At 36.2% G+C, this 12,002-nt stretch overlaps 1 protein-coding gene across 3 annotated transcripts in view; it reads right to left on the bottom strand.

The window, feature by feature from the left end:
• NCAM2 (neural cell adhesion molecule 2) overlaps positions 1 to 12,002 on the bottom strand; it is a 491,886-nt gene that overhangs the window by 89,077 nt on the left and 390,807 nt on the right. For all 3 annotated transcript variants that reach the window (XM_082460389.1, XM_082460390.1, XM_082460391.1), the window contains exon 12: positions 5,534 to 5,707. In XM_082460389.1, the coding sequence (XP_082316515.1) occupies positions 5,534 to 5,707 (174 nt within the window). The remainder of the gene's footprint in view (positions 1 to 5,533; positions 5,708 to 12,002) is intronic.

The following is a 12,002-nucleotide window of genomic DNA, read 5'->3' as shown; positions in this document are numbered from 1 at the left end:
AAACTAATTTTGTTTCTCAAGTCAGCTAATAGATGACTTGGAAATATCCTAGAAAACATTTTGAGGGCAAAGGAACCATATTTAAATGTTCTGATGATTTATTTGACAGAATCATTTGCAATAGAAAAAATTGAGAAATAGTTCTAAATAAATGAAGATCATAAATTCTTAGGTTTGTGTATACACATATTCATAACTATACATAGATACATGCATTGCAGAATTTATTATACCTCACAATTCAAACTTCAACAAGATTTTGATCTATGGAATTAGATCAGCTTTTGGGATTTTATTTAAAATAGATACATATTAAAGAGGATATTATAGTAAATATGGAGATGTCAGCTAAGATTCCCATTTGCTGCCTAGCTGGGGATAATTCAGGCTGCAGACGGTTAGGGTCTGCCTCAGGTGCAAAAAGCTGTCTCTAACACAGTTGTACTGTTCCCGGAGAAGCTTGCATCCGAGTAAAGAAGGAAGCAAGGGTATAAAGGACTGGCCATTTTAGCCTAAGGTGGACATTCTACAGAATGTAATACTCCTCATTCCAGGCTTCCTTGATGGGTGGGCTGAGGCATTATCATGCCTCCAGTACAGTCCAACTTCCCTCCTGCCTGATCAAAGCCCTAATTCCTTTTACAAGATACCTTGTAGTCCAAACTACATCTCTGTGTCTGCTACTGGATAATAAAATATGGAACAGTTGATACCAAAAGTAGGGGTCTCTGATGAGGCAGGAGATTCGATAGGGTATTCATCAGTGAGTGAGATGCATTAGGCTTTTGAGATGTACAGAGGAAAATGGAGCCTAGGCACTAAATGGTGCACAAGGCTGCCATGCCAGCACTGAACTGGGACCGCAGCAGAAAAGGGCGCTGCAACAGGTCCAAGCAGTGGTTTAAGCTGCCCTGCCACTTGGGCCGTATGACTGATGCAGTGAGCCTAATGCTGTTTGATGTATTAGGGATGGGAAGAAATATTCTGTGGAATTTGTGGTCATTCCCAGGGGAGAATCACAATGAAGTTTCCAGGTTTCATGAGCAAGGTAATACTATATTCTGTGCAGAATTACATACCTTAAAAAAATTCCTGGCATGTAATTGAGCAAGAAGAAATGACCGGCTAAGGGATCACAATCGGACCACATGGCCATGTAACTGGAGCTGCCCATCAAGACCTGCCTACTGACCCACTACATCTTAAGGTCACGTTGCTCAATAACCATCTATTGTAAGTGAAGTGGTACATCCAAGATGGACAATGTTGCCTTGAGAGAGCCTCATCCAGTTGATTGAGGTTTTGTGGAGCCTGCATTGCAGTTCAATTACTCCATTTTCCCAGCTTTGTTTCTCCCCTCTTCTTTCAAAGATGTTGATCCCTAATAAACACCTTGCTGCTTCTGTAGACACAAATGTATCGAAAGGGGGATAAAACAGATTCACCTTATAGAGACTCAATAATAAGGTGCTATAAAATAATCCTTTCCCTTCTCCCACCTCTACCAAATTTCATCATTCCCTCTATCCTCTACTCTCATATGTTTTGGCACTTGAAATACTGAAATGAATGGGCATACTAGTTCCATTCATGGAATTTATAAGCTAGGAGAAAAGATAAATCAGAGATTTGTAGTATAAGAAGTAGAATATGATATAATGTAATATATTAAAATATAAATACAATATAATGTAAGAAATATGTTGTTGCTTGCTGGCGACTCATTCTGGGGGAAGAGAGAATTTTAGTATGAAAGCACTTCCAAGAAGGAGTGATTGTGAGAGCACATTGTAGGTTGGCCGGGGTAAAAGGGTAATTCTAGGAATTGTTGTTAAAAGGACGTAAGCCTGTCTGGTTGGAAAAATATGAGCAAGGTTGAAGTATCACTTTTAAAGGAAACCGTAGTGACTCAATGAAAATATGTGTGCTTAAGGTAGAAAGTTTAAATCTAAACTATGTTATATATTCTAACATTCAAATTATTGATGTAAATTTTACAGAAAACATGATTATGATTATACATTCCATATTTCATATTTCTATCAGCATAAAGCATTTGTTATTCTGATCTTTACTATATTTCTTTATGTTATTCTATATCTTTACCATATCTTTACAAAAATGGTACATCTCTTTGCTAAAGGAAGAGCAAATGCCAGACACACATTTTCTAGATTGTGAGGATTGGTTCCAGTGGGATTGTCCAGCTTGGCCCTGGCTACCCTTTGCATTTATGTTTTTCTCTTAGTTACATATTTACATTCCTGCCCGTTAACCAAATACTAGGGCTACAAGATGAAACACTTAAAGATTTGAGTTTTTATACATGAAATGAGATCACCTTGCCATTTGAGATATACAGTGTAAATTCAACAGTAAATAAATCAGATTACTAAAGTGCACTTAATCTCAAGGAGAAAAAATGACACCAGTCCAGCAACAGGAAGTTGTGTGGAAATGCGTGGGCCTGCTTCTGCTGTCTTGGAATTTTCAACTGCGATAATTCATAAAGAGAAGAAAGAGATGGAAAATACTAAGCAATTGAGAAAACGTTAGGCATCCCCTGCAGAGTTGAATAAGAAGAGGCTGAACTGGCTCTGGAACCTCAGTCCCAACATTCCAACCCCCAAGCTCACTGCATCACACTCTGTATAAGCAGAAGACTACAAAGAGAAGAAAATCATTCCATTGGAGTAGTGCACCTTCCTCCTAGGAGAAATCTGTCTTCCCTTCTGGCAGGTGTGGATAACGCAAATGGATGAACAGATCCATTGGATTTGTCAGCAAAAAGTGGAGGTGGAGGGACTTTGCCATTTCCATCCTCATTTGGAATTCTTGTTTTTACAGAACATTAATCTCTCTTCTGAAAGAGGAAATCTGTGAGGCAGTCTAGGTTCTTATATTTCAGCTTAATAAGGATGTGGAACTTTTCCCCAGGTCAAATGGATACTCCATAAAGTTGGTGGACTATAGTTACACTCAGCGAAACCTACTGAGACAAGGGCGAGGTGGTCAAGCTGAGCAGTGTTCCATCTGAGGACACTCTCTCTCCAAAAAGTCTTCTGGTGTGCTTGCACCCCACACATGCATCCCCAGGAGACAGGTACTTAGATGTGGTCTCACAGAGAGCACAGATGGCAGGGACAGCCCGAGGAGAATTACAGCACCAGAAAAATAAGAGGTATTTGACTCCTTTTTTCTTCCCGAGAGAAGATGTAGTTCATGCCACCTCCCCACTCTCAGCTCCCCAGGATAAGATCCAGCTGTATGGGGACCAGAGAAAATATGAGTGCTAAATTGGACTTTATAAGTTTTAAGTTGTGCAGGACTTAACTGAATGTATTTGTACTTGAAGAGGACCACAAATCTATAGTGTCTGCTAAAGATGTTAAATAACAGAAAATGAGATTTCCCCAAAAATGATGAAATGAGTAATTGGATTAAAAAATCGTGTTTGTACTACACTGAGTTGAGATCATGCAGTAGTTTAGTTACATGATTGTAACCTGATTCAAGGAACTTATTAACATATCTTTGAAAGAAGAGTAAGCTGCGAAAAAGAAAAAAAAAAAATGTATCAGTGCAGATATTTCCCTCATGTAAAGGGGAGAAAGCTCCAGCCATGGGACTTAAAGTATTTTGGTCTTATTGGCAAGCTTTAAGCTGTCCCAGTCTGAAGCCATTAAATGCCATATTCATGTAACTTCGCTTTCTGACATTAGAGACTCACCAAACACACTTCTGACTCACATTTTCTTTCCTACGTAATATACACACGTACTCATTGCATAGACTCTGAATGTCTCATTTCTGGGATAGTGATTTCTCACAGTAAATCACCAAATGTTCTTTGCTATTATATACCACTGTTATAAGCATGGAAATTTGCTTCTGAGCGATGTATACATGGGGTACAAAATCAGGTTTTTGAACTTGAAAAACTTGGCCAGTCCAACGCCATTATAAATTCTCCATGGTGTTGCAACTTTGTAAGAAGTCTTGGGAAAATCTATTCACCTCCTCCCTCTAACCCAGGGTGGAGGGGCAGGGTGTGGCAGTACTATTCTGCCGAGTGTAATTTCTATCGTGTTCAGACCTCACATTCCGTTTCTTCATATCTGTGATGGAGTGCCCACTATCAATGTTCTCTACTGTCAGAAATATCTTCTCTTTCTGTCTCTCGCCTTTCACCCTCTCTTGTTTTCTCTTTCTTAAAAAAATATGACTCCTACATCTAGGATAATGATTTCTTTTACTAGCGTCCCTGAACTCACTCATTCATTCTTTTTGTGCATGACCTTTATGCATCTTCTCTCCTGAACCACATAGCATGTGCACAAAGAGCATTAACTGTCCAGAATCTCTCATCATTAAAAGCAGTGATAAGAGCTGACCTGTTTGGGGGCATTATTTGAAGAATGTGTAAAGGATTGATGATTGATTGACAAAATTCCCAACACTTCTATCAAAAACCTATAGTTACTCTTAGTCAAAACTGAACAAGCAGGTGCCAACACAGGTGAGCCTCACATGATTTTATCTGTTCTGTCTCCATTGTCCACTAGGACAATTCTTCCCAGGAGGGCTCATGCCTTTTATAGAACCTTCACACCATACATGTTAGGGTCAAGGCAGAGCCAGCAGAGGAGGACCACTCTGCAGCAGTACTTTCCTCACTATTTTATACTATCGTTTTGGGCCACGAGATGTAGTTCTATGTCGCAATTAACAGAGTCCAACTCTGGTAATTTAGTATTATTCCCTAATTTAGTTTCTTCTCCTAATAATGGAGGAAAAAATCACATATTCACATGATGAAATTCTACATAAGTGAAAAGAACTGTTGCAAACTGTTCTAATTTCTCATAGCTAGCTAATTCTATTATTCAAAATCTTATGACACGCAGTAGAAATTTGAGTTTTCAAAGCATAATTTTGAAGTAAATTTTGGTACGCAAGGTCAATTTTTATAGATGGCTTCATGAGTATATATATAAGACATACATTTTACAGTATGACGTTCACACCTACTTATGAAAGAAATATTATTAATAAATGGAAAACACACACTTGATAATATTCAGCCATCAAATGTAACATGTCAGCAATTTGTTTTCCAACACCCAAATTTTAAATACTAACTTTTTCCCCTGGAATTAAACTTTGGTGATTTTGCTAAACTTTTTTTTTTTTTTTTTTGTAATTTTATTTTTGGCTGAGCCGAAAGGCTTACAGGATCTTAGTTCCCTGACCAGGGAGTGAACCCAGGCCCATGGGAGTGAAAGTGCCAAGTCCAAACCACTGGACTGCCAGGGAATTCCCAAAACTCTTTAATCTTTACTAAAGATGGAAACTTTTCTACTCTTTATTAAAGTATTCTTAAGAAGAATAAGACAGTGGGAACGTCTTTCCAACCCTATCTCATTAAAAGAAAGAAAAATAGCATGTTGAAGGAAAATAAAAAGCTAATCACACAGGTATGTTGAAGATCAGCTTGAATTAACCAACACACACTTTGAAATCATTGACTCACTTTGAACTCCATGGGAGCGTACTATTTTCCAGGTTTCTGATGCCACTTCTTTAACATCCACTTGATAGTGATTAATAGGCACACCTCCATGGGAGTCCGGCTTGCTGAAAGAAACCTTGGCTGTGGTCTGTGACAGCTCTATAATCTTCACTCCATAGGGATTGGATGGCACATCTACAAAGGAATAAAAACAAAGGAAATATAACCCAGGTAATGTGGATGGCCATTATTAAGACTTATGGTACTCTGAGAACTAGGAATAAAAGAAAATTGCTGCCTATATCACTTAATATATTTGAATTACAAAGCTTGCATAAACCGCTGAATGATCTCTTCGAATTGCAAGAAGGTATACATTAGTCAATCTTTATTACTATAGTAAATAAAGAGTAAAATATTCAGTACCAAATTTCATTTATTGAGAGAATAATTTTACTTCTGCCTTTACTATACAATATAAGCATTTTATTTCCATTCAAGGAAACAAGCTCATGAGTGCGTGTGTGTGAGTGTGTGTGTGTGTGAGAGTGTGTGTGTGTTTGTGTGTGTGAGAGAGAAAGTGCAGGCACAATTAAAATATAAGAAAAGATTTTACTGAATCATTAGCATAAAGACTTATCTTTTGTGAAAATGTGAGATTTATTTCCTTTTTGTTTATTAAAATTATATTAATAACTTGGTGGCAAGTGTTAAGTTCAGATAAATTGTCATTATGAACTAAATAAAACTGTAAACTATTTTTTAAAATTTTATTTAAGTATCAGTTAATTAAAATAAAGTTAGGTATTTCAGTTTTAATCCCTGTATTTAAAGGAGACAGCTACAAAATTCTTCTTCTATGTGTTTCTGTATTAATCCATTACTCACATTATTTCAAACTCAAGAAGATATCCTGGGTGAATTTTCATTTTATTTTCTAGTACACAAAGCTTTATAAAGAATTATCTGAAAGGTCGAACAGGCAACAGGAGAAAATAAGAGGGAAAAAAGTCTTGATGAGGAAATCGATGAAACCTTTGCTCTAGAAACATGAGTAATTAGAGGCATGTTAAACATTAAAGGAATTTCTCTCGGTCCCTTCTGTCTCTCAATCTCTCTCTCTTTCTTTTCAATATCACATTTGAAAAAAATCATAAAGATTGGAAATGTACACTTAATTTATGTAAATTATATGCATGTGTTATATAAATATGTAAATAAAATATATAGTTCCATCTCTGGAATTAACTCTACAAAAACAAAAAGAAAAAAGCACTAGATTGAAAATAATGCAGTAAACGTAAATTTTTGTTCTGATATATTCAAACATTCATATAAAAATCTCTAATGGCTCTCAAAAGTCAAATGTGCCTTATTTGCTAAAGTTAAAAGAGAGCACTGTAGGTCAAATAAAAATATGTCTTATAAATGATACTGGGCAAGAGCCAAGAAGGCAGGTTTATGGCCTTTTAGATATTAATATTGTAAAGAAATGCAACAGTGTACGTTTCAGCTCTAATTAGTAACTGTAAATTATTTGGAGATCCTATGAAGTGCATTATGCTGCAACTCTAAGGTTCAGAAATAAATGTGCAGACTACTGATGCATCCCAAAGTCATACTGCTATTAAAATCTTATCTGGAAGTAAACATTTTCAATTATCTTAATAATTTATTTAAGTTGTCATATATAAACATGATCATAGTTTTACAAGTTTCTTTAATCCCTGGGTTATAACTATAGGTTCTTTTCATCTGTAGGTTTGATCTAAAGTTTGAAGAGGAGGAAAAAACACACACACATTGATTGTTCTGAATAAGACTGCCAATTCCTCACCTCATGTTGAGTGACTCTCTAATGTCAACTAGGTCTAGGTTGGACATCACAGCAATAATAACCGTTAGTTTGAGGATACACTTCAAAAGGAAAGATTTTAAGTACTAGGGAAGGAGAAAGAAATGTGATTCTTCTGGGCTCTTACTTTTGACCATATGGCATGTATACGGTTCTGGGTTCTTACCCTCAGTGCAGAAGTATACACCACTTGCTAAGCTGTACACCCTGACACGGTACACCAACCAGATTTTTATTCATAGCACAAAAGTACCGTCACCAAAATATAAGCCAGTGGGTATCTTTTTCCAGCCATATAGTCTATTTTCAGACCTGTTGACTCTTACCTTGGTTTTTCATTTACATTTATTTTTTATTGGCCTCTTCTTTCTGTTACCTAACTAAAAAGGAAAGTGTGCTTATGATTTGCAACTCTAAAATCTTCCTAAATATTTGTTTCCATTCTGATTTTACATGTCCAGCCACCCACTGACTACTAAATTATGAATTTCTTGTAGAAAGGGACAAAATATTTGATATACACAATTTATACATGCATGCATACGTACATACACACATATATACATACATGTATCATTGAAAATACTGATAGACTATACTCAGTCCTCAGGAAATACATGATGTATTAAATATTTCAGTAATTAAAAACAGTACACAAAGGTACAGAGTATGTCCAAGTGAATAGTGCCTGATGTAGAACCAACATCTTTAATTCTTCTCTCCACTTTCTCAACTGTTTTGTAATCACATTCATCCTTGACTCTACCTCTGATATACATCAAAATTAGTCACAAAGTTATTTTCATCTTTCCTGCATTATAATTCTTATATCCATCTTTTCCTTCCTGTTTCCACTGTTAACTCCCAAGCCCCGGCCTCATCTGCTTCTACCTGCAATGCCATTAGTGGCTCTCAGCTTCCTTTTCTATGGACAGCCCATCAAATTTCAACCCATAAGGCATGTAAATGCAAAATCAATTTTTCTAAAATACCATTCTGGTCACGTCACTTTCCTGAGGAAGATATTCAGGAACTTCCTCCTCTTTACAACAACAAACTTAGACTTTTCAGTCTGGCTTTCAAGATCCTGAAATATCTAACCTCACTGGGTGTATGCAAGCATACTGTAAAAGATAATCAAACACAATCCAGTGTTTTAAATAGGGCTTGTGGATGTGAATTCCATACGTAATGCTCCCACCATTGTTAGCATATTTTTCTAAATTACTTCGTAGCACCTTCCATCTTAATAATTAATGAATGCCACCTATCACTGAATGAATAAATAATACAATGATGCAAACACGTATTTATTTACTCTTCCTTTTCACCTCGACTGGTACCAATATAAGGTTCGATGAAGAGCCTGGATATATATCATCAGAATCTATGGATCCAAAGTCTGGTCTTGCTACTTTTGTCAACTTCGGCCTTGGACAAGTCTCTTAATCTTTTCAACCATCAGTATTTTTCTCCCTAAAACGGAGATTAGAATAATATCCACTGCTAGGATGCTATGAGTATTAAATAATGAAGAACACATAAAACAGAACTTGAAATATACTAAGCACTTAGTAAATATTAGTCACCATAGTTTTTGCTATCCTTCTCTGGTAACCATCCTCTTACTATCACTTTATTTTGTATTCATTGACATCTATCAATATTTTAGTCAAATGGTAGGTAAAAGATACAATACTGAGGTTCAGCTTAGAAATGTTTGCTGTGTATAATAGCAAAGACTTGGTGTCACGGTCTAGGAGTCAGATAGGAACAGTCTCTGGAGTTGCTGTATGATTCTAGGCAAATTAAACTTATTGGGTATCAGTTTTCTTATAAGCAAAACATTAATAATAATAACAACATTAAAGTTGCTGTTGTAAGGGTGAGTTGATGGAAATACATCACAGGACGTTTACAAATATTATTCTCAGTTACCCTTTCTTTAAAATGACTCTCAGGGTCTAAATAACATTGATAAACATTTTGATATTTAAACATATGCCTAAAGTCATAGCTTGATCGAAGTATAAATGAGAAAACTTATAAAAAGTCTGCCTTGGTAATTACTTTATCTTGTAACAGGTAAAGGAACAATAAGAGGAGTTGCTCTTCTGACTTTAATTCTGATAAAATAAAAGAATACAATTAAATAAAAAAGAACTAATAAGTAAAGTAAAAGTACAAGAAACTTTATGAAAAAGGAAGAGGGCAATAAGCAGATATATGCATAGATGTTTGGAAATAAAGTGAAAATAATACATCAGATATTATGTTCTCCTGTCTAACAAAAAAAAGCATCCCAAAGTGAAGATGCCCCCTATAAGGCAAAATTCTGAAAGCATATGCCCAAAGATATTCATGTAGAAGAAAAGAAAGAGAGTTGAAGAATATAATGCACCTGCAAAGGATATCTTGGATGAGTAAATATTTTAAATTGAAAAATTTCAAATTGAAGATGAATCATGGGATTACAAAACAGTATTTCCTCAGGATTCAGGATAAGGTGAGAGTCAAAAATGTTGAATACAATAGCAATATAAAAGATGATTTGTGGATGTGTGCACATGTGTGTGTATTTTAGATCTTCAAACTCACTTCCTCAACTGTGTCCTCAATTATCAGGAAATAAATAGACCTTGATATCAAAAGTGAAAAACAGAAATCATCAAGTGAGTTCACTCAAATTGTATTCTATCACTTTTGAATTAATGGAAGTCCACCCTCCTCTTTTCCAAGGCCAAATCCTCCATCTCTGAATGGTGTTTCTTTTACTTTTTTCTTCTGCAGAACACTGCATCACCAGGTAGCTCTTCTCTTCCCTTTTTCTTCTCTTTTGGAGTTTCAGTCTCTCTTTCTTCTCTGCCCTATTGCCGTGAACTATAAAAATCTCCCAAATGACAAACTTTCTTCTGTTCTACTCTATTCTCAGGCAACAAACTCTTCTTTTGTTTCCCTGTCACACTGCTTGAATAGATTGTTCCTAATTTCTGTCCCAACATCTTTACTTCTGGAACTTCGGTTTCCTAGAATGCTGGGAAGCTGGCAACTAAGGTAGGGTTCAGAGTCACTGACTCAGCTCTTTCCCCACAGGTGAGGATGTGGTATTGCTAAACTTAGATCAATAGGAACAGTTTGATGTTTGTCCATCTTTGTAAGTGAAAGTACTGAAGTGAATATTTTTCTAGAATGGTGTTTGAAACCTTACCTTAAATGTTTTCCAATGATACTCCACATCCATTTCTATCACCTATGCTACTCCCCTTTACCATAAGAAATGGAAGGCTAAAATCTTTATTTCCCAGGTTCACTTGTTGCTACGATTGTTAGAACCATGAAGGCACTTAGGATGAGCTGCACATCTTAGTGGTTTAACATGCTGAAGGAGTGTGTGTGACATCCCTACTCTTCCGAGGAGGTGCACGTGGACAAGGAGACCTACAGATGTGGATGATGGAAGCAGCTGGACTCCCTTCCACAGTCTAATCACACAGTTCCTGGTGCTGGTGGCTGTGATATCAGCAGCAGGGTAGCTTGGCTACAGGGATTTCTGACCTCTGATTAGAAGTTGCAGACTTGACCTTGCACCTCACTTGAGGTATATTATGACCTTGAAGCCAGAAGATTGGTGGCTATCTCATGCCTTCCCTTTTTCCTGCCTCTCAAATGATTTTATAACCACCCAATTCTCTATATTAAATTCTTTTCTCCTAGGTTTGTTCATCAGTCTCCACCCGATAAAAAGTCCCAAATATTAAGGGAATTATCGTATAAAGAATTGAACTTCCTAGATATAGCAAGACCCTAACATGCAGAGTGTAGCTATCAACTGCATGCACCTCAGGGATGATGCTGAGATGGGTTCCACCTGCTTCTGCTCTGAGCAGCCACGTTATTTCCAATAAATTTTATATTTTTTTTCCTATTTCAATTGTGAGCTTAATCTAATGTTATAGCCAATCTGTAGCACATCTGAGACCCTGCAAATTCCTCACTTCATTACCCAAATGCCAAATCAGATCATTATCCTACTGATCTTTTAACAGCATTTGATCACATATGTTTAAAATTTTCTCCTCGCAGGTAGTTACACTAACTCTCTAAATATTTGTTTTCAATTTTATTTGTTCATATACTTTAAAATCCAGCAATTAAACTGAGGTACTCCAGGGATCTGTCCTTGATTACATCATTTACCTCTTATATTCTCCATTTAATCCGAGGTATTAATTATTAATTATTTCCTCAATTATACCCAAGTCTTGACCCTTGTCACAACTCACGGAGCCCCATGTCCCATTATTAATTGTGCATTTCAACTATGATTCATAGGCAAATCAAATGAAACACACTGAATCCTTTATACATTCAATAATTCATGTAAATCTACTATAAGCCAGGCAATTTTCTATGTTCTGGGATAAAAATTGAGACAGCCATCACTTCTCTTATAGAGATTACAAGCTAACTACATAAAAATAATTGTAATATATAAATTTTTTGTACAAACACTGTGGTCAAAATTAAGCAGACAAGTGAGATAGTTTAGGTGGGGATGGGAGCAGAGTTGGAGTGTTGTAATTTTGAATTTTGTGGACGGAAATATCTTTGTTAAAAAAGTAATATTTGATCAAG

The sequence above is a fragment of the Balaenoptera physalus genome (genome assembly GCF_965194825.1).
Source record: "Balaenoptera physalus genome assembly, chromosome: 4".
Taxonomy (NCBI): Eukaryota; Metazoa; Chordata; class Mammalia; order Artiodactyla; family Balaenopteridae; genus Balaenoptera; species Balaenoptera physalus.
The sequence above is the reverse complement of the archived record's forward strand: the minus strand, read 5'-3'. Positions and strand labels throughout refer to the sequence as shown.